Raw genomic sequence first — 24,376 nt, forward strand, 5'->3', positions numbered from 1 at the left:
ATTACGGCATAAGAAAGGCATTATGACTCCATTAGCAGAGTGCTGGTTACCACAGCCTGAGCGCTGAGTTATCATGGCCATGGCAAAACCTCAGCATTAGCAGGTCTGGTTTCTCCATCACCCAGCAGAGACCGACATACTCCCCTGTCTGGTACCGGAGGCCTGTGGGGGATGACCCCTCAACCAGACACAGTTAACCACCTCTGGAGAGTTAAGGAGTCTGCATTAGAGGTCGACCGATTATGATTTTTCAACGCCGATACCGATTATTGGAGGACCAAAAAAGCCGATACCGATTAATCGGACAATTATTTTTTTATTTGTACATTTATTACAACAATACTGAATTAACACTTATTTTAACTTAATGTAAAACATCAAAATCAATTTAGCCTCAAATAAATAATGAAACATGTTCAATTTGGTTTAAATAATGCAAAAACAGTGTTGGAGAAGAAAGTAATATGAGCCATGTAAAAATGTGTGCCATGTACAAAAGCTAACGTTTAAGTTCTTTGCTCAGAACATGAGAACATATGAAAGTTGGTGGTTCCTTTTAACATGAGACTTCAATATTCCAAGGTATGAGGTTTTAGGTTGTAGTTAATATAGTATTTATAGGACTATTTACCATTTGTATTTCATATACCTTTTGACTATTGGATGTTCTTATAGGCACTATAGTATTGCCAGTGTAACAGTATAGCTTCCGTCCCCCTCCTCGCCCCTACCTTGGCTCGAACCAGGAACACATCGACAACAGCCACACTCGAAGCATCGTTACCCATCGCTCCACAAAAGCCGCGGCCCTTGCAGCGCAAGGGGAATAACTACTCCAAATCTAAAAGCAAGTGACGTTTGAAACCGTATTAGCGCACACCCAGCTAACTAGCTATCCATTTCACATTGGTTATAGCAGCCATTAGGCTGATAGGCTTGAAGTCATAAACAGCGCAGTGCTTGCGAAGAGCTGCTGGCAAAACGCACGAAAGTGCTGTTTGAATGAATGATTATGGGCCTGCTGCTGCTCAGTCAGACTGCTCTATCAAATCAGACTTAATTATAACATAATAACACAAAGAAATATGAGCCTTTGTTCATTAATATGATCGAATCCGTAAACTATCATTTCGAAAACAAAACGTTTATTTCAGTGAAATACGGAACCGTTCGTTATTTTATCTAACGGGTGGCATCCCTAAGTCTAAATATTCTTGTTACATTGCACAACCTTCAATGTATGTCAGAATTACGTAAAATTCTGGCAAATTAGTTCGCAATGAGCCAGGTAGCCCAAACTGTTGCATATACCCTGATTCTGCGTGCAATGAACACAAGAGAAATGACACAATTTCACCTGGTTAATATTGCCTGCTAAACTGGATTAGTTAGTTATAACTAGTGATTATGATTGTTTTTTTATAAGATAAGTTTAATGCTAGCTAGCAATTTACCTTGGCTTCTACTGCATTCGTGTAACAGGCAGGCTACTCGTGGAGTGCAATTGTTAGTGTTGGACTAGTTAACTGTGCGGTTGCAAGATTGAAACCCCTGAGCTGACAAGGTGAAAATCTGTCGTTCTGCCCCTGAACAAGGCAGTTAACCCACAGTTCCTAGGCAGTCATTGAAAATAAGAATGTGTTCTTAACGGACTTGCCTAGTTAAATAAAAAGGTATAAAAAAAAGTACTTAAAAAAAAAAATCGGCGCCCAAAAATACCGATTTCCGATTGTTATGAAAACTTGAAATTGACCCTAATTAATCGGCCATTCCGATTAATCGGTCGACCTCTAGTCTGCATACTAGGTCCGGTTTGCTCCTGGTATAACTCAGCTAGGTTAAGTCAACATCTGTGCCTCGCATACTCCCTTAAAAGACTTTTGCTTGATAAAGGGCAAAAAAAAATTGTCAATAGGACTGTTTGTCCCTCTTGAGATGCCTTAGCCAGTATACACTTCCTCAAAATAGTCAGACTTAATCTAAGATAACTCATTAATTTACGTTTTTTCCAATGAGGTGTCAGTCACATAATTTTACATCTAATAAAGATGCTCGGTATTTCTCAAGTGAAAAATTTGCACAACCCCTACTGTTGACCAATCATTGACAAAGGATGTAGACTTCGGCTACCGAACTTAAATTGCCTCAAGAAAAAAATGGTGTGTACGAACAGTCAAAAGAAAAAAACTTGCAGGAGACAAAAACAAAAACTTTACAAAATGTTGTCATTAATATATGCACAAACAATTTTGAACTGTATCGGATGGAAAGCATGCAGACTCCTTTAGAGATCGTTATTTTTGGAACTTATTTTAAGACCCATGTGCTTTCCAGTGCTCAGAATTCAGGCAGCTGAGAGGTGTCTCTGTGTCTCTCTGTGAAAAGGGGGATTTGTGAAACCTGATGCCTTTGGAGCTGCTACTGTGCACAAAGTAATGATCTGACCTTGTGTGTTATTGTATGTAAAAGTACACGCGCACACAAACACATTAATGACTAAACCGTGTGTGTGTGTGTGTGTGTGTGTGTGTGTGTGTGTGTGTTAAAGCCCCAGTCTTTTCACTCTGCCTAGAACACCTGCTCTCTGCACTAACTGAAGTGGCTCTCCAACCATGTCACCCTTTAACTTCTAACTTTACACACACCACACAAAATAGTAGTTATTTTTAGGTTTTTAAACAACTAATTGACCAGCATCCATTCAATTATTTTAATTCCATTTCATAAATTGTTTTCAGTGGGTTCAATGAGAAATTTCTCTAGAGATAAATCAGATCAATCCCAAACTGTGCGATGTAGTAGGGAATTGGAGTTTCCAATGTCCAATATTCTACATAGTTTAGTGCAAAAAACATGGTACTTCACTAAAATGACCATAATCCATTGGGCCCTACTTGTCCAGTCTGTGCAGACATGAAGACTGAGAGAAGAGACAGAAGAACGCACGATCGAGCGCGATAGAGAGCAGCAGTTTCGTGTGTTATCTCAACCTGGAAATACATAGTTGGTATTCAGCAGTCGTAAAAGTATTTACTTTTAAGAACTACTAAAATAGTGATTTTGTCAGACAGCATAGGCAGTAACTCTATAGAGCTGCAAATAGGCCTTAAACAAATGTAATATTCACAACTTAAATATTTTATTAAAGTAAAGTGAATAAATGTTGGATAATAAGTGATAAGCAGTAATGGGTAGTCACTACCATCGTGGGACTTTTATTAATTGTTTTATTCTGTGTTACAGTATTCAACCCATATAGTGCATTTAATGTATAAAATAAAATAAAAAAATAATAAATCAATCAAACTGGAATTGTTTTTCATAATTGAACTGAAACCAAACCGACCTCAAAAAGCACTAATCGCTCAGCACTAACACAAAGACAGCCACTCTACTCAATCGCCCAATTTATCCACGATGGAGAGGGAGTTGAGTTAAATTATAACACTTATTAACATCCATTTTATACCTGTACTAATGATTCTGTCCTTATGTTCATCAATAATCAAATAATATTTACAGTTGAAGTCGGAAGTTTACATACACCTTAGCCAAATACATTTAAACTCATTTTTTCACAATTCCTGACATTTAATCCTAGTAAGTAGTCCCTGTCTCAGGTCAGTTAGGATCACCACTTTATTATAAGACTGTGAAATGTCAGAATAATAGTAGAGAATTATTTAAACTTTTATTTCTTTCATCACATTCCCAGTGGGTCAGAAGTTTACATACACTCAATTACTATTTGGTAGCATTGCCTTTAACCTTTGACCCAGGTTAAACGATTTTCCGGGTAGCCTTCCAATAGATTCCCACAATAAGTTGGGTAAATTTAGACCCATTCCTCCTAACAGAGCTGCTGTAACTGAGTCAGGTTTGTAGGCCATCTTCCTCGTACACGGTTTTTCAGTTCTGCCCACATATTTTCTATAGGATTGAGGTCAGAGCTTTGCGATGGCCACTCCAATACCTTGACATTTAGTCCTTAAGCCATTTTGCCACAACTTTGGAAGTATGGTTGGGGTCATTGTCCATTTGGAAGACCATTTGCGACCAAGCTTTAACTTCCTGACTGATGTCTTGAGATGTTGCTTCAATATATCCACAAACTTTTCCTGCCTCATGTTGCCATCTATTTTGTGAAGTGCACCAGTCCCTCCTGCAGCAAAGCACCCCCACAACATGATGCTGCCACCCCCGTGCTTCACAGTTGGGATTGTGTTCTTCGGCTTGCAAGCCTCCCCCTTTTTCCTCCAAACATAACGATGGTCATTATGGCCAAACAGTTCTATATTTGTTTCATCAGACCAGAGGACATTTCTCCAAAAAGTACGATCTTTGTCCACATGTGCAGTTGCGAATCATAGTCTGGCTATTTTTATGATGGTTTTGGAGCAGTGGCTTCTTCCTTGCTGAGCGGCCTTTCAGGTTATGTGGATATAGATAATTTTGTACCTGTTTCCTCCAGTATCTTCACGCGGTTGCTCTGGAATTGATTTAGACTTTTTGCACCAAAGTACATTTGGAAATTGCTCCCAAGGATGAACCAGACTTGTGGAGGTCTACCATTTTTTTCTGAGGTCTTGGCTGATTTCTTTTGATTTTCCCATGATGTCAAGCAAAGAGGCACTGAGTTTGAAGGTAGGTCTTGAAATACATCCACAGGTACACCTCCAATTTACTCAAATTGTGTTAATTAGCCTATCAGAAGCTATGACATTTTCTGGAATTTTCTACGCTGTTTAAAGGCACAGTCAACTTAGTGTATGTAGAGTTCTGACCCACTGGAATTGTGATACAGTGAAATCATCTGTAAATATTTGTTGGAAAAATTACTTGTGTCATGCACAAAGTAGATGTCCTAACAGACTTTCCAAAACTATAGTTTGTTAACAAGAAATTTGGGGAGTGATTGAAAAACTAGTTTTAATGACTCAACTGTATTTGTCACATGCTTTGTAAACAACAGATGTAGACTAAGAGTGAAATGCTTACTTTCGGGCCCATCCAAACAATGCAGAGAGAAAGAAAATAGAGAAATATTTGATATTACAGTATTCTCAAAATGTGCCTAGCTCATGTATTCTCCTCCAAGAGACCTCTCGTGATGTCTGAGTTCACCCAGGGTTTGTTGTAGTAACTCTGAGTCTCACCTCCTGTCTGCTGAGTGCTGAGACGCACATCGGATAGCACAACCTAGAAGGACACCTAACAGTTGATGGCCCTAATATATATATTTTTTAAATGTTTTAAGTGGGCGATAGGCTTTGGTCTGAAGCCGAAAATAAAGGAAATTCACATGAGCACCACAATGCCTACTCCACCCATGATCTACCAAGGTTTTTCAGTACACAGCTTTGACAAACTACATTAGCCTTGTGTATTCAATAGCCAACTAGGGCTGTCGTGCAAATAGGGCTGTGGTGGTCATGACATTTTGTCAGCCGGTTATTGTCATGCAAAAAGCTGTCAGTCTCACAACCGTAGCTAATATAAACACGTTTTCCAGGCCTCCAAGCTGCTGATGCAAGCCTTTGGAACATATACATTTAAAGAAGTTTAATACATCAATTTAACTTACACCATCACAATAAATCAAGTGATCATATTTTCACCTATCAGATTATTCTCAATTTAATCTTGTCTTTACTAATATGTCAAATATGTTTAGGTTTAGAATGGCCCATTATCAAACGGGCAGGGGGGGAAAATACATATCATCTGTATGCACTCAAATAGCGAAAGGAGGACATACGCTTTCCCGCCAGTCCGTTTTGTAGGCTAGTTTGGTTTCAAAGCGGAGCATGTGTTTGATATGAACAGCTGAAAAATAAATACAAGAACACTTTTTTTCACTCCAAGCATCAGCCACCGTTTGAGGAGCATGCTCTCGCTGCCCGACAGGTATATTCTGCCCAAACTCTGTATGCCATGGGCTCTCAAACCTTGTTCATGCAGCTACCCAGTGCTTCATTTGGGAAATCTGTTTGGGAACATCAAAAGTAACATGTTTTCACAATTAAATATTTCACTAAACTGTTGACAGCCAGTCTGTGCGCTGAAGAAAGGAATAAATGAGAGAGGAGGAGATGGAACTGCATGGTGGTGAGATATTCTGTATAACTGAAGGTAATGTCACAATTAATTATGAAATATTTTTTTTCAAATCCTTATTACTAAACTATTCAAAATCAAATACTAATTGTAGGCTAACTGTAAGCCACCCTGCGCAATCAATGAACCAATAGCATTGCCTACAACTATTTATTCTTTCCCATACTCATGGATAGAAATGTTGGAGCGTAGCATAAGGAAACCAGTCCATCCAGTATGCATAATAATACAGTCCACACTAAAAGGCGATTACTCACATTTGTTTTGTACCAAAAGACATCTTAAATCAGTCTAGTTTAGTTTTTTTCTGCCATGCATAATATGCGGTAGGCTATGTATTGTATAACGGCACAGTCATCATTTTTATTCCGCTTTTTCTTTCGAGCTTGGGCTCAAAAGTCTATGCATACGGTCTAATACAGTGGGGCAAAAAAGTATTTAGTCAGCCACCAATTGTGCAAGTTCTCCCACTTAAAAAGATGAGAGGCCTGTAATTTTCATCATAGGTACACTTCAACTATCACTGACAAAATTAGGGAAAAAAATCCAGAAAATCACATTGTAGGATTTTTTATGAATTTATTTGCAAATTATGGTGGAAAATAAGTATTTGGTCAATAACAAAAGTTTATCTCAATACTTTGTTAAATACCCTTTGTTGGCAATGACAGAGGTCTTCACAAGGTTTTCACACACTTGCTGGTATTTTGGCCCATTCCTCCATGCAGATCTCCTCTAGAGCAGTGATGTTTTGGGGCTGTTGCTGGGCAACACGGACTTTCAACTCCCTCCAAAGATTTTCTATGGGGATGAGATCTGGAGACTGACTAGGCCACTCCAGGACCTTGAAATGCTTCTTACGAAGTCACTCCTTCGTTGCCCGGGCGGTGTGTTTGGGATCATTGTCATGCTGAAAGACCCAGCCACGTTTCATCTTCAATGCCCTTGCTGATGGAAGGAGGTTTTCACTCAAAATCTCATGATACATGGCCCCATTCATTCTTTCCTTTACACGGATCAGTCGTCCTGGTCCCTTTTCAGAAAAACAGCCCCAAAGCATGATGTTTCCACCCCCATGCTTCACAGTAGGTATGGGGTTCTTTGGATGCAACTCAGCATTCTTTGTCCTCCAAACACGACGAGTTGAGTTCTTACCAAAAAGTTATATTTTGGTTTCATCTGACCATATGACATTCTCCCAATCTTGTTCTGGATCTTCCAAATGCTCTCTAGCAAACTTCAGACGGGCCTGGACATGTACTGGCTTAAGCAGGGGGATACGTCTGGCACTGCAGGATTTGAGTCCCTGGTGGCGTAGTGTGTTACTGATGGTAGGCTTTGTTACTTTGGTCCCAGCTCTCTGCAGGTCATTCACTAGGTCCCCCCGTGTGGTTCTGGGATTTTTGCTCACCATTCTTGTGATCATTTTGACCCCACGGGGTGAGATCTTGCGTGGAGCCCCAGATCGAGGGAGATTATCAGTGGTCTTGTATGTCTTCCATTTCCTAATAATTGCTCTCACAGTTGATTTCTTCAAACCAAGCTGCTTACCTATTGCAGATTCAGTCTTCCCAGCCTGGTGCAGGTCTACAATTTTGATTCTGGTGTCCTTTGACAGCTCTTTGGTCTTTGCCATAGTGGAGTTTGGAGTGTGACTGTTTGAGGTTGTGGACAGGTGTCTTTTATACTGATAACAAGTTCAAACAGGTGCCATTAATACAGGTAACGAGTGGAGGACAGAGGAGCCTCTTAAAGAATAAGTTACAGGTCTGTGAGAGCCAGAAATCTTGCTTGTTTGTAGGTGACCAAATACTTATTTTCCACCATAATTTGCAAATAAATTCAATAAAAATCCTACAATGTGATTTTTTAATATATTTTTTTCTCATTTTGTCTGTCATAGTTGAAGTGTACCTATGATGAAAATTACAGGCCTCTCTCATATTTTTGTGTGGGAGAACTTGCACAATTGGTGGCTGACTAAATACTTTTTTGCCCCACTGTATACATATGTTTTTTTTTTATTAATCGTCACCATGGAAAGCACTGTCTGGTGATTATACAGTCACGACAACAGCCCAATGTGCAACTCAATATTAGGAAGGTATTCCTAATGTTTGTTATACTCAATGTAGAACTGTAACTACTGCAAGTACTGTAATTGTAGTTTTTTTGAGTAGCCTGCCCTACAATTCGCGGGCAGTCCGTCATATTTAGGTTGGGGGAAAAGTCTATATAAAACATTGTTGAATTCAAACGTTCTGCTGACAGGTCCACAACAGTTTTCCATTGTTTCCTCATTTAGAAACTGACAGTCCTTTTCCACATACAGCGTAAATTACTGCTAAAGATTTAAACATTCTGCCAACACCGTAAATAGACCAGTAGTTTATGTAGGCCACAGTATTGCTGTGTGATAAGAGTGCCACATCATTCCCTAAGGCAGGACATATAAACCCAATCTTTTGATGAACAGAATATTGAACAATAATTTGTATTTTTCATGCCATGGCCTAATGCCAAGAGTTCTAAATTATACTGCAAATAAAAGGGTGTTATTGTCACATGAGTATGTATGGGGTGGCCAAGTATATAAATCTCAATGTTTTGTATGTGCACCAACTTCAGAAATGGTGCATGCAGAAATGTATGCAACGGTTATACATGAGACAACAGGTGGTGTGCTTTCTTAACTGCAAGGGTTGCTGGTGTGAACGCTGGTCTGCTGGCTTTTGCCCTCTAATTGCTCAAAACAGTTTAACTATAAACGTTTGTTTAGAATTTACCATGGATCGTCAAAAGTAGTTGTTTGCCGTTTTCAGAAGGTGAATAGCTCAATTGATTGTGACAGTCTTACATTGTAAGATAATGCTAAATTCCCATTGAAAGCAAAGGAAAATGGTTTAAAGTCATTGACTTTTGAAGGTTGTATAACTCACCCATAGAGACTAAACAAAAATATCCCCATGTACACTAGAGCCACGTCTTTTTCTTGTGCCTTTAACAGCTTGTTTCTAGCCTAAAGCAGAGTTATGCATCCTATACATTTATATAATCTGGGTATGGGGGGGGCATTAGCCCACTCCCCCACCACCTAGCGGCGCGCCACTGGAATGGCCGTGCACTGCAGTTGTTGTCTACAAATATCAAGCACGGACTAGTCCAGCATCCAGATCCGAGCTGTAAATACAATCAAGACGGTGGCAGAGTTGTTAGTTTGGCACTGTTGATCAGCATTGATTTGGATTCAAATGTAAAGACAGGAGAAGGAGCGTACTAGAATCTATTCTGGATGTTAAAAAATTGTGTGTTTCTGATGCTAGCAAGCATGAATTTGCACACCGCACTGTTTACGTACATTTGTTTTCTCAGCTACAGTTTTGAGTTGTGTCCTGACTGACAGTGATATGGCTAGCCCTGAGTTGTGTCCTGACTGACAGTGATATGGCTAGCCCTTACCGTAACTTGGATTATGGAGTAGCTAGTTTTGCAAAAACCCATTGCATTGCATGCATTGTAAGCATGACAATTTGCCCAAAGTTTGGTGTTGGTTTTGAACTGGTGTGGGTAGCAAGCTATGTTTTGTGGAAAAATGTAGGATTGGCATTTGGATATGAGCTAGCTATCTGTAGCCAGCTGTGTTGATGTCTGCAGTTGTTGTCTGGCTTTAGTTAGCTATTTGTTATTTGTGTAACAAACCTTCCATAAACAAGTATAGTTAGCTACCTTTGCCTGTTCGTTAGTTAAGCTAGCTATCTTTCAGCTGACTGGTGTTAGCTAGCTAGCTACAGAGGCTGGCTGCTGGACTTTGTAAATAATACATGCAAATCCCCTTCAAGCTTGTGATGTTGTGGGAGTCCCCTATCCTATGCACAAAAAAAAGAGTTTTAGTGCACTAACATGCAATGCAACGCAATCTATTTGACGCAGGTATTTACTTTGCAACATGTATTGTCATTGACTAGAACAAAATATAATTGTATGAGCTATGCATCTGTGTACCAGCATTTTTGTACCCCTCTACTACTAGCTAACTAGGTAGATGGGGCAGTTCAGTCCCAGAGGCAGTCTGTTCAGCATGCCTTCTTGACTTGATACAATGTGTCGTATTGGTAACTGGCATAGCTCAAATCAAATTGTATTAGTCACATGCTCCAAATACAACAGGTGTAGACCGTACAGTGAAATGCTTACTTACGAGCCCCTAACTAAAAATGCAGTTTAAAAAAATGCCAATAAGAATAAAGTAACATGTAATTAAGAGCAGCAGTAAAATAACAATAGCGAGACTATATACAAGGGGGTACCGGTACAGAGTCAATGTTCGTGGGCACCAGTTAGTTGAGGTAGTATGTACATGTAGGTAGAGTTATTAAAGTCACTATGCATAGACGATAACAATCGGGGGGGTGCACAATGCAAATAGTCTGGATAGCTATTTGATTAGATGATCAGCAGTCTTATGGTTTGGGGGTAGAAGCTGTTTAGAAGCCTCTTGGACCTAGACTTTGCACTCCGGTACCGCTTGCCGTGCGGTAGCAGAGACAACAGGCTATGACTAGGGTGGCTAGAGTCTTTGACAATGTTTAGGGCCTTCGTCTGACACAGCCTGGTATATAGGTCCTGGATGGCAGAAAGCTTGGCCCCAGTGATATACTGGGCCGTACGCACTACCCTCTGTAGTGCCTTGTGGGTCGGTCGGATGCCGAGCAGTTGCCATACCAGACAGTGATGCAACCAGTCAGGATGCTCTCGATGGTGCAGCTGTAGAACCTTGAGAATCTGAGGACCCATGCAAAATCTTTTCAGTCTCCTGAGAGGGAATAGGTTTTGTCGTGCCCTCTTCACGACAGTCCTGGTGTGCTTGGACCATGTTAGTTTGTTGGTGATGTGGACACTTGAAGCATGTGAACTTGAAGCTCTCAACCTGCTCCACTGCAACCCTGTCGATGAGAATGGGGGCGTGCTCGGTCCTCTTTTTCCTGTAGTCCACAATCATCTCCTTTGTCTTTATCATAGGAAGAGGTTGTTGTTGGCACCACACGACCAGGTCTCCCAATAGGCTGTCTCGTCATTGTCAGTGATCAGGCCTACCACTTATGTCATCTAAATGTAATGATAGTGTTGGAGTTGTGCAGTCATGAGTGAACAGGGAGTACAGGAGGGGACTGAGCACGCATCCCTGAGGGGCCCCTGTGTTGAGGATCAGCATGGCGGATGGGTTGTCATCTACCCTTACCACCTGGGGGCGGCCCGTCAGGAAGTCCAGGATCCAGTTGCATAGGGTGGTGTTTAGTCCCAGGGTCCTTAACTTATTGATTAGCTTTGACTGCACTATGGTGTTGAACGCTGAGCTGTGGTCAATGAATAGCATTCTCACATAGGTGTTCCTTTTGTCCAGGTGGGAAAGGGCAGTGTGGAGAACAATAGCGATTGCATCAACAGTGGATCTGTTGGGGCAGTATGCAAATTGGAGTGTGTCTAGGGTTTCTGGGAAAATGGTGTTGATGTGAGCCTTGACCAGCCTTTCAAAGCACTTCATGGCTACAGATGTGAGTGCTACGGGTTGGTAGTCATTTGGGCAGATTACCTTAGTGTTCTTGGGCAGAGGGACTATGGTGGTCTGCTTAAAACATGTTGTTATTTCAGACTCGGACAGGTAGAGGATGAAAATGTCAGTGAAGACACTTGCCAGTTGGTCAGCGCATGCTTGTAGTACACGTCCTGGTAATCCGTCTGGCCCTTCAGCCTTGTGAATGCTGACGTGTTTAAAGGTCTTCCTCACATCAGCTGCGGAGAGCTTGATCACACAGTCTCCTGGAACAGCTGGTGCTCCCATGCATGTTTTGTGTTATTTGCCTCATTTTTATTTGCGAGCATAGAGGTAGTTTAGCTCGTCTGGTAGGCTCGTGTCACTGGGAAGCTTGCGGCTGTGGTTCCCTTTGTAGTCTGTAATGGTTTGCAAGCCCTGCCACATTCGACGAACGTCAGAGCCGGTGCAGTATGATTCGATCTTAGTCTGATATTGACGCCTGTTTGATGGTTTGTCGGAGGGCATAGCAGGATTTCTTGTAAGCTTCTGGGTTAGCGTCCCGTTCCTTGACAGCGGCAGTTCTAGCCTTTAGCTCCGTGCGGATGCTGCCTGTAATCAATGGCTTCTGGTTTGGGTATGTACGCACGGTCACTGTGGGGCAACGTCATCGATGCGCTTATTGATTAAGCCAATGACTGATGTGGTGTACTCCTCAATGCCATCGGAGGAATTCCGAAACGTATTCCAGTCTGTGCTAGCAAAACAGTCCTGTAACTTAGCATCTTCTTCATCTTACTGGTGCTTCCTGCTTACATTTTAGCTTGTAAGCAGGGATCAGGAGGATGGAATTATGGTGAGATTTGCCAAATGGAGGGCTAGGGAGGCTGTGTGTGGAGTAAAGGTGGTCCATCATTTTTTCCCCTCTGGTTGCACATTTAACATGTTGATAGAAATTTGGTTAAACGGATATAAGTTTCCCTGCATTAAAGTCCCCGGCTACTAGGAGCGCCGCCTCTGGCTGAGCGTTTTCTTGTTTGCTTATGGCAGAATACAGCTCATTCAATGCTGTCTTAGTGCCAGCCTCTGACTGTGGGGGTATGTAAACAGCTACGAAAAATACAGATAAACTCTTTAGGTAGGTAGTGTGGTCTACAGCTTATCATGAGATACTCTACCTCAGGCGAGCAATAGCTCGAGACTTCCTTAAATATCGTGCACCAGCTGTTATTTACAAAAATACATAGTATACATTTCATAGGGACCTCACTGTCACCACTGGTCATATAGCTTGCCACGTAGCCAGCAGGGTTGCATCGGTTTCTATTGGACAAGAGCTTGCTAGAGAGCTAACGCTTGTTAGCTAACGCAAGCATGCATATCAAGCAAATGCTACTGAATTCATGACAAAATCATGTTTTGACATTGTTTTGGCTATTGATTTTTTGTTTTTGCTTCTTGATATTGCTAATATCATCTTTTGGGCATTTAACTACCGGTATCTAATCCGGTTTTGTCATGAAAAAATGACTGAAGTCCCAAATTCCCATTAGTTACTGTGAGACTTTGCACGCTCACAGATACGAAGCCTCAGAAATAAAGATCCGATCACAGAATAGGAGCCACTCCCTTAATAAAAATTGTTACAAACTTGGTCAATCCTAAAATTAAGTGCAATGGTCACTTTATGGACTCTAAAGTCTCATTTTTATCCAATATCTAGAATTTGGACTGTCGCTGCAGAAATTTCTCTGAATACTCCAATGCTAAAGACTAATCCGGTATGTGGTTCTCTGTAACGTTTGGACGGCTCATGACGAGGCGGGATGTGCGTTGTGTACCAACATTCAAGTTGATTTGTGAGTTTTCATCGATATTAGCATTGAACTTCAACCAATCCCATACTATAGTTGCGCCATCCGGCGCTGACTGAGGGAGAATAATCACCTGAGTCTCCTCTGGGAACAATGTCTCCTTGCTGCCAGGACAGCCAGACTCGCTGTGTGTGTGTGACAGAGGCGCTACAGTAGGTTCTTCTCTGTAATGAGGATGTACAGTTGAAGTCAGAAGTTTACATAAATTTAGGATGGAGTCATTAAAACTCATTTTTCAACCACTCCACAAATTTCTTGTTCACAAACTATAGTTTTGGCAAGTCGGTTAGGACATCTACTTTGTGCATGACACAAGTCATTTTCCAACAATTGTTTACAACCATATTATTTCACTTATTATTCACTGATTCACAACTCCAGTGGGTCAGAAGTTTACATACACTAAGTTGACTGTGCCTTTAAACAGCTTGCAAAATTCCAGAAAATGATGTCATGGCTAGAAACTTCTGATAGGCTAATTGATATCATTTGAGTCAATTGGAGGTGTACCTGTGGATGTATTTCAAGGCCTACCTTCAAACTAAGTGGGAAAATCAAAAGAAATCAGTCAAGACCTCAGAAAAAAATTGTACACCTCCACAAGTCTGGTATATCCTTGGGAGCAATTTCCAAACGCCTGAAGGTACAATGTTCATCTGTACAAACAATAGTATGCAAGTATAAACACCATGGGACCACGCAGCCTTCATACCACTCAGGAAGGAGACGTGTTCTGTCTCCTAGATATGAACGTACTTTGGTACAAAAAGTTCAAATCAATCCCAGAACAACAGCAAAGGACCTTGTGAAGATGCTGGAGGAAAAGGATACAAATGTATCTATATCCATATTAAAACAAGTCCCATATCGACATAACCTGAAAGGACGCTCAGCAAGGAAGAAGCCACTGCTCCAAAACCGTCATAAAAAAGCCAGACTACGGTTTGCAACTGCACATGGGGAAAAAGATCATACTTTTTGGAGAAATGTCCTCTGGTCTGATAAAACAAAAATAGAACTGTTTGGCCATAATGAAAAGGGGGGAGGCTTGTAAGCCGAAGAACACCATCCCAACCGTGAAGCACGGGGGTGGCAGCATCATGTTGTGGGGGTGCTTTGCTGCAGGAGGGACTGGTGCAAAACAGGAGGGACTTCACAAAATAGATGGCATCGTGAGAAGGATAATTATGTGGATATATTGAAGCAACATCTCAAGACATCAGTCAGGAAGTTAAAGCTTGGTCGCAATTCCAAATGGACAATGACCCCAAGCATACTTCCAAAGTTGTGGCAAAATGGCTTAAGGACAACAATGTCAAGGTATTGGAGTGGCCATCACAATGCCCTGTCCTCAATCCCATAGAAAATTTGTGAGCAGAACTGAAGAAGTGTGTGCAAGCAAGTAGGCCTGCAAACCTGACTCAGTTTACCAGCTCTGTCAGGAGGAATGGGCCAAAATTCACCCAACTTATTGTGGAAGGCTACCCAAAACGTTTGACCCAAATTAAACAATTTAATGGCAGTGCTACCAAATAGTAATTGAGTGTATGTAAACTTATGACCCACTGGGAATGTGATGAAAGCAATCAAAGCTGAAATAAATCATTCTCTCTTCTATTATTCTGACATTTCACATTCTTAAAATACATTTACATTTAAGTCATTTAGCAGACGCTCTTATCCAGAGCGACTTACAAATTGGTGCGTTCACCTTAAGACATCCAGTGGAACAGCCACTTTACAATAGTGCATCTAAATCTTTTAAGGGGGGTGAGAAGGATTACTTTATCCTATCCTAGGTATTCCTGAAAGAGGTGGGGTTTCAGGTGTCACCGGAAGGTGGTGATTGACTCCGCTGTCCTGGCGTCGTGAGGGAGTTTGTTCCACCATTGGGGGGCCAGAGCAGCGAACAGTTTTGACTGGGCTGCGCGGGAACTGTACATCCTCAGTGGTAGGGAGGCGAGCAGGCCAGAGGTGGATGAACGCAGTGCCCTTGTTTGGGTGTAGGGCCTGATCAGAGCCTGGAGGTACTGAGGTGCCGTTCCCCTCACAGCTCCGTAGGCAAGCACCATGGTCTTGTAGCGGATGCGAGCTTCAACTGGAAGCCAGTGGAGAGAGCGGAGGAGCGGGGTGACGTGAGAGAACTTGGGAAGGTTGAACACCAGACGGGCTGCGGCGTTCTATAGTACGTGCTAAATAGTGGTGATCCTAACTGACCTAAGACAGGGAATTCTTACTATAATTAAATGTCATGAATTGTGAATAACTGAGTTTAAATGTATTTGGCTTAGGTGTATGTAAACTTCCGACTTCAACTGTATGCTTGTCGCTGGTCTTAAAGGCTGATTCATTTTGATACAATAGAAGGAGTAGCTTTCACAAACGGTTATGTTAAGCATTTCTTTGCCTTCCTCTTTCCCCTGATGGTTAGGTGATTACATTAGAGGGCCTATTTCACTATGATCTGTCTTTTCTTTCTGTATACCTCTCTCTGCTTTTGAGGGGAGCCTAAAAATAACAACAGATCTCTAGTGGTCGAGCAGTTCTCTAGTGGTCTGGTTATTAACATCTACCAATATATGGCTATTTAAATCCCCTGCTTCCCATTTAGAAAAATCTCCATCTTAAAGTTCCAGTTCCAGTTGTGAGCGCCCATACAGCCACTCTCTCTTCTCCTGGACAATATGCTCATCAGAACCCACATCCTGTAGATTGGTCTCAGTGGATGAAACTCTGTATCTGCTGGGTTGCACTGTGATCTTTCAAGCATCACCTGTTTGGAGTGAGTGAATGCCCTTTTATGGAATTCCTGGCTGGGAATGCAGTCGCTATGTGTAACTAGCTAAATACCTCCATCACTGTCAGCTCACTAACTAGCCTTATTGAGCCACCCAGAAGTGACACAGCTGCCACTGATATTTGACATGCCTAACAAGAGTCAACAGCTGTCCAACAGTAAACGTAATGCTGTGGTTCCAGCCTGTAGACCTAGGATCCAAGGTTGCAAAGTCAACTGTGGTCAATGCAGGGCACTTCAGCAATGGGAAAATTCACATACCTAGTCGTTGCGTTACGTGCTATTCAAACATCTGAGAATTCAGGGAAGGATTACAAAGAGTGTTTCCCATCCTTTATTTGCTTGAGATCCCACCCCTATAAAATGGCACAACTCAACTGTTAATCTCTAGGGCACGGCAGGGCGGTCAGAAAATATATTTTCCAATAAAACCCTATATGGCTGTCCCCGAACATACGTATAAGTAAAGAGGGAGCCAGAGATCAATATAGACTAACCAGAAGAAAAAACCTCTTCTGGTCGGTCAGAACCGAAGTTATCCTACCATTTCTGCTGATGTGGGTGCCACAAAACCTAACCTAATGAAAATCGGTGGTCAGCTAGCTAGAAGAGTGTCTTTAGTCGCAAAACGTAAAGTTATATTCGTTCATTTAAATGTTGAGCTTGAGGTGATTTAATCCTCTGGCCCAAAGCTTGTGCTAGCAAACTTGCAACATTATATAAAATATTCTGGGTCCTCCGAGTTTCCAGCACCAGTGGGGGGGGGGGCTTAATCGACATCCACGTCTTCAGTGCCCGGGGAACTGCCTTGCTCAGGGGCAGAATGACAGATTTTTACCTTGTCAACTCAGGGATTCAATCCAGCAACCTTTTGGTTACTGGTCCATCGCTCTAACCACTAGGCTACCTGCCACCCTTAACCAAACAAGCATTGTAGCTAATTTCCCCCCAACATCAGACGTTCCCTAACGTCGGACACTCTAGCGGTTAGAGGATTAAATCACCTCAAGCTCAACATTTAAATGAACAAATATAACTTTACGTTTTGCGACTAAAGACACTCTTCTAGCTAGCTGACCACCGATTTTCATTAAGTTTCATTAATAACTGTTTAATATGGGACGTTTTTTTTTTGCTCAAGAACACTTGAAGGTAATATGTTTTTTAAACTCTTTTGAATATGCTGATAATGCGTGGTGCTACACTAGATGAGAGATAATGGGAATTAACAGTAAATGTGCTACTGTTGTGCCAACCCTGCCGCGTCCGCACTTGATTAGTCCACTCAGACAGGCGCGTATCAGAGGTCTTGTGTGCCACATTTAAAAAATTATTTGCCACTGCTCTACTAAAAAAATATTGATTGACCAAACAATCGACAAGTCGACTAAATGGGGTCAGCCCTCAAACCCTGTCTTTTAACGAATGGTCCTCTTGTTGATTTCCTCTCCTCTCTCCCTCTGGCATTCTAATGTCATTTTCACCCTCTCTGTGCTCAGGTCTCAGGCTTCCAGGTTGGGGGGACACTCAGGAAAATACTTCTGTTGGGTTGGCTGAGAGATTGGGCTGGGGTTGTTGTTGGCTCGGCAACAACAGGCAGAATGTTTTGAGTCAGTTGCCAAGCAATGCAGAGGGTTTTGATTTACGATGACGTCTTCCCACTGGCAGCTTGTTGCAATTAGTGATGTGGTTGAGTGGTGTGGTGAGTGCAGCATGGTGGTATTATTATGATGTTCGTGTTTATTTATCTTTCTGGGACTCGTTCCTTCCACAGTTTTTTTTCTCTCTTGGACAGCAGAATCTCTTAGTGATAGATTTGTTTCCTCTCATCTGTTTCATATGACCCTTTACTTACTTTAGACTGTTCCTTCTCCCACTAGCACTTTCATCATATTGCCATATCTTCTCCCTGTCTTCCTTTCTCTTCCTCCCACCTTTCTCTCTACCTCGCCCTTTCCCGTAACTCTCTCCCTCTGTCTGTGTCTGTGGAGTACTGCAGTTTGTCTCTGTCTGCCTCTGTCTCCATCTCTCTCCCCCCCCCCCCCTTTCTCCCTCTGCCTGTGTCTCTGGAGTACTGCTGATCTTAATGCTGTGAGTGTGGACAGGCCATGTTAATAACTAGAGGGGATGATAGAGCTTTAGGGGCTAGTTCTGATTGGATACAGGGACAGAACGAGTGATTTGTTTCACAAAGGGCTGCTTTTAATTCCTGGATTCAGGTCAGGAGTAGGGCAGGCAGGCAGCTATTGTACAAGAATAAACTGATCTTTGGAACAACATACACAAACGCTGGACTGTGTATTATGTTGATGGAAAACCAAATGTTGGTTGCTGTGGATTCATGATCAGATCAGCACAGATGTCTGTGAATGCTTAGTTTGATCGAACTGACTAAGCTTGTGTTTTGGTTTGGGAATGTCTTAGCGGAGCTGACGTCAGTGCTCTTTCAAGTAAATGTTGTTCACAAAACCATCTCGCTCTCCCGACCACATACACACACACACACACACACACACTATTACACCCAACATGATAAATGTTTATTGATAGTGCCTCGAGAGGAGACTGATTATCTTCAGATGACACACGCATGAAACGAAGAGATCAAGTTGGTGAGGTCACCCTTGAACACTGGTTTATGTCATGGGCTTAAATATGGTTTGAGGACTTTATAAAAGAGAGTCCAGCTGTAATGAATGGTGCTCGAGTTTCATCCATGATTATATGACTAGGTGTATGCGTGGCTCCGCGTGTGTATGTCGTGTACTCCTGTGTGTTTGTAATACCGCACCTGCTGCTGTTGTTGTAGTACTAGCAGGTTGTCCTCACATGTCCTCCTTACCTATTCACAAACTTTAACACACACATATTCACAAGCTGTGCATGTGTTTCAGTTTTATTGTTATTATGGTAAATTATGTGATTCTGAGAGACCGATGGAGGTCCTTTATTGCCATCATCAGTGGGCATATTGAATGTACAGCCATACACATTACACACCCACTTACAGGCTTATGTTTCACTGCCCAAGTACAACTGTTAGGATTATACTTAATAACTTAACATATTCCCCACTGCTTTTCTCTCAATGTTACTGCTAACAGTAGTTCTTTAGAAATAATTGGAATGAACTGATCTTTGATGGTGAAACTATTCATTCTTTGTTTTTCTCCCTGGCTCCAGGTGTGGGGGGCAGTCAGGTGTTGGTGCCCCAGAAGGTGAGTGCTGTATTGGGGAAGAACGTGACGTTGGGCTGTAGTGTGGAGGTGGAGGCCAACCTGAGTTTTACCCAGAGTTCCTGGGAGCGCCGGCTGCCCACAGGCTCGGTGACGGTGGCGGTGTACAATCCCGTGTTCGGTATCTCCATCCCCCCGGACTACGTTCGCCGCCTGTCCTTCCGCTCACCCTCCTCCCATGACGCCACCATCGTACTGGAGGACGTGGGCTTCACAGACATTGGAGTGTACACCTGCAAGGTGGCCACCTTCCCCCTGGGCAACACACAGGCCTCCACCACTGTCAGTGTGCTTGGTAAGAATGTGCATGTGTTTGCTTGTGTGTGTGTGTCTGTGTGCAACACACCTTTTGTAAATGTATGTGTGTGTTTGTCTGGCTAATAGTGTGCTTGTAAGATTCTGAAATGTAATTCTGTATCTTAGTAAAGTGCCTCTTGTAAATTGAATGAATAATGCATACCAATATTCTGGGGGAGAGACATCCTACTCACATCACTGAGCCGGAGGGAAAGTGGTAAGACAAAGTGGAAGAGGAAAAAAGAGAAGGGGGAGAGTGAGGAAGGAAAGTGGTGAGAACGAGAGATTGGAATAAGGGTTGGTCGATGAAGTGGCGTTGCAGTGAGAAGAGTCATGGAGATTTGCTGTGGGGTAAACAGTATGACAGTTGGGTACAGTTGCGAGAATGAGTGGAGGGGTGGAGGAATGGGAACGAGGGAGCAAGGGAGGGGTGTAGAAGAACAGGGTGCTATAATTAGAGCTAGAGAAATGCGGTGGGCAATAAGGCGTGCGGTGTGTGTATGTGTGTTGCACAGTTGAAACGTCCCTCTATTTTAAGGGATCTCCTGGGAGGGGCTGGGGTTGGATAGATGGATAGATCTATCATTCCAGGCAAAGCCATGGCTTTATATATATACACACACACACACACACACACACTTTTGGAAAGGTTACAGGATGTCCCTGAGCTGCTACTGCATAGTAGGAAAGGGGAAACTAGGGAGATGGAGAGAGTGGCAGAGGTGGACAGAAATTAACAAGAGCTTGGTGAATGACTGAAAGAGGGTGTGTGTTTGGAATCTCTCCCAGACTCGGGAACTCAACTCTACTTCCCTAGAGGCTACTGGAACTCTGACTAAACAGTACAGCTCTTTCTCTCCATTTCTCTCTCTCCTCTCTCTCAGTGGAGCCCAAGGTGTATGTGTCGGCTGGCTCGGTGGCTCTGATCGATGAGGGCAATGAGACGGTGGTGGCTACCTGCATCGCTGAGCGGGCCCTCCCCCCTGCCGAAGTCTCCTGGGAGACGGACCTGTTTGGCCATTCAGAGGTGACGATGCAGGACGAGGCCAACGGCACCACCAGCACCCAAGTGCACTACCTGTGGCAGCCCACCCGCCACGTCCAGGGTCAAGCCCTCACCTGTGTGGTGCGCCATCCTGCCCTGCACACGGACTTTAGGATCCCCTACCAGCTCAATGTGGAGTGTGAGTCTCTCTCTGTCTGTGTGTGTGCGTGCGTGATTGAACACGAGTCCCACAAGACTGCCTTTTTTGTTCACAATCATTCACAGATTAGTCATGTCTATCATGATGGAATTTAGACAGATTTGATTGATTTAACTGATTCACATGTCATTTCACACCATTTTTCTCTTTTTGTTGGGAGGGGGGGGTGGGTTTATGCATTTCCTGTTGCTATATATGTTAATCCTCCTGTGTCTTGTCTCTGCAGATGCCCCAGACATTGTGGTGGTAGGTTATGATGGTGACTGGCACGTGGGCCGCGAGAGCGTCCTGCTGACCTGCAAAGCCAAGGCAAACCCACCAGCCCACCACTTCAGATGGATCAGGTTTGTGAGCGTGTGCGATCACATTAAGTGTGCACAAATTTGTTCACACTGCAGATTGAACATTGAACCAGTGTTTGTGTAGAATTGTGTCCGTCTTTCATTTTGTGTTCTTGTATGTGTGTGTGCATCCCAGACTGGACGGGGACATGCCAGAGGGTGTGGAGATACTGAACAGCACGTTGCTATTTCTGAGGCCCCTCCAAAGGAATGACTCTGGAGTCTACAGGTGTGAGGTTGCCAATGCCATCAACCTACGCAGCAGGGACCTGCGGATACGCATACAAGGTGAGAGGGGAAACGTTGCTGAATATGCACACAGCTTGCTATTGCACACATTCTCCCTGTTTCTCTTGGGGAGAACTTGAAGCTTTCATTGTAGAGATAATACCATGGAGATGAGTCTTGATTTATCTCTATGGACAATACTATCTCTGTGTCTCTATGGCTCTCACTACTAAACACTTCACTTATAACTTTTTTATGGTTTTGAAACAATGGTATACTTTTCCGAGGGTGAATCACATTTAAACACACACAGAAACACACATGGTCCATCCAGCATTTCGTCATTCTAAACCCTAATCCATCTAAGCTTGAGGGTGTGTCAGTGTTTGAATTGAAGCGAGCTGCCACGCTGTATTAGTGCAGATTATTTCTGGTCCTCAGATGTAAGAGTCTTAATTGGAGCCTGATTAGTCTTGATTAGGTCTCCAGATGTTCAACAGGAGAGGAGAGCTCCCTAGTTCTCTGGCCAAACCCATCTGTCTGTCTGCTCATCCCTAATCATCATCTCAGACCACTAACTCACTCCAGGCTTTGTCGCCTGTCCCCTGTTGTTCCCCTGGCCTGGCATGTGTCGGTCTCTTCTGTGCAATATGAGCACCATGTCCCTGAGGTTTTGTTAACCCCCTCACCTCCCTCGGCTCAAACCTTTCTTCTCTTCCTGAATTAAGCTTTCAGTATGACTACTGTACATCTCTTTCTCCATCCCTCTTTTTTGTTACTCTTTTGCTCTCTCTTTTCCTGTGTGTGTGTGTGTGTGTGTGTGTGTGTGTGTGTGTGTGTGTGTGTGTGTGACGCAGTGAAAGGCAGAGGCGTGCAGCCTTGACTGAGATGTCCCAGATTCATAAAATATTCACCAGCTCTTTTCAACTCTTATTTATTAAACATATATATTTTTTTGCTTTTCCCTTTGAGGGGAGCTCTGTGGTTTTGTGCGTGTTGTGTGTTCTCTGTGTGCGCGCTTCTGGGTAATGTGTTTCGCTCTTGTGTGTGTGCTCGCCCACACGTTCGTGCAGTTTCTCCGCATGGCGTCGGGACGACGTCATTCTGTTGGATCTGAGAGTCTGATATCTCTACAGATATCGGACCTGGAATCAGGACTAGAGTGTTATTTTATGTTGCTGTTTTAAGAACTTCACAACATCACTGAACACTTTTAGGGGAAACCTTTCACACATGTGCAGTCCTAATCCAATCACAACCACAGCTAGGGTTGCAAAGGGAGGGTATATATCACTGGAACATTTCTAAGTTTAACAGGAAACTACCAGAATGTTGGTATCTTTCATGGATTTTATGTAATCTCTCACAAGACATCTAGTGGCCCTTTTGGGTACTTCAGGTTATCACAGGCATCTAATTATCTCTGGCCTTCTGCATGGCCTTATCACATGTAAAATTATATTAAATCATTGAATAAGATTATTTCAAAATACAAAAATGAATGACAAAGCTGTAAAACATTATGCTAAATAAAAACCATCAATTTAGTGAATACATTTGATGTTTTAATATGAGGGTTTCAGCATTATGTATTAGTTTTACTATGTAAGTATGTATTAGTTTTACTATGTAAGTATGTATTAGTTTTACTATGTAAGTATGTATTAGTTTTACTATGTAAGTATGTATTAGTTTTACTATGTAAGTATGTATTTGGGGGCAGTTGTGAAAAAGTAAATAGTTCAAAGTAATGCCATTGTTGATTAGATGCTTTTTTTCATTAATTAAGCTATTTTCTCTTGAACCACATGGTTTAAGAGAAAATATCTACTTTATCTACTCATGGACAATATGGACACAGATATAATAAATGAATACTATACATGTTTAATTAAGTTATTCCAAGTATAAATCACCAAAGTTATGATAGTGCCATATATTTTCTGTTAATTGCCAAAATTACTGAAGATTCCGGTAACTTTGCAAATTACCGGTAGCTTTGCAACCCTGACCACAGCAGTTAAATACAGACTCAACAAGTCCGGACAGAAATACCAGCGGATGGAATAAGGAGAGCAACATGTCTCATCTGCTGATGTAAGGTGCTTGATCATGGCTCATCTGGCCTAAAGAACATTATAGGGAGCATGTGAAGATCTGGATCAAGTCAACACAGGGAGTATCCAAATCACTTTTTCAAACTGACTGAACTGTAAAGGAGTGATTCGCCATTTTGCCCATTTCTTTTCCCTGAACCACTCCCTGACATTTTAGTAGTCCTTCCCATCTCTCCAAGTCCCCTAACGTCTTGGTAGTCCTTCCCATCTCTCCAAGTCCCCTAACGTCTTGGTAGTCCTTCCCATCTCTCCAAGTCCCCTAACGTCTTGGTAGTCCTTCCCATCTCTCCAAGTCCCCTAACGTCTTGGTAGTCCTTCCCATCTCTCCAAGTCCCCTAACGTCTTGGTAGTCCTTCCCATCTTCCAAGTCCCCTAAGTAGTCCTTCCCATCTCTCCAAGTCCCCTAACGTCTTGGTAGTCCTTCCCATCTCTCCAAGTCCCCTAACGTCTTGGTAGTCCTTCCCATCTCTCCAAGTCCCCTAACATTAGTGCTGATTCTATTCTAGACATCCCTTCCCTCCTACGTATCAGTGCCTTACGACATTCTCAATGACAAAGACATGTTTCTCTTTATTTTAAATGCTCAGCATAAGCTCTCCATAAAGTCTTTATAAGCACCCATAACAGGCACATA

At 42.5% G+C, this 24,376-nt stretch overlaps 1 protein-coding gene across 2 annotated transcripts in view; it reads left to right on the plus strand.

The window, feature by feature from the left end:
* LOC115105705 (nectin-3-like protein) overlaps positions 1-24,376 on the plus strand; it is a 97,812-nt gene that overhangs the window by 28,741 nt on the left and 44,695 nt on the right. For both annotated transcript variants that reach the window (XM_029628012.2, XM_029628011.2), the window contains exons 2-5: positions 19,502-19,849; positions 20,736-21,035; positions 21,283-21,400; positions 21,534-21,685. In XM_029628012.2, coding sequence (XP_029483872.1) covers positions 19,502-19,849; positions 20,736-21,035; positions 21,283-21,400; positions 21,534-21,685 — 918 coding nt within the window. The remainder of the gene's footprint in view (positions 1-19,501; positions 19,850-20,735; positions 21,036-21,282; positions 21,401-21,533; positions 21,686-24,376) is intronic.

Source organism: Oncorhynchus nerka, linkage group LG22 (genome assembly GCF_034236695.1).
Source record: "Oncorhynchus nerka isolate Pitt River linkage group LG22, Oner_Uvic_2.0, whole genome shotgun sequence".
Taxonomy (NCBI): domain Eukaryota; kingdom Metazoa; phylum Chordata; class Actinopteri; order Salmoniformes; family Salmonidae; genus Oncorhynchus; species Oncorhynchus nerka.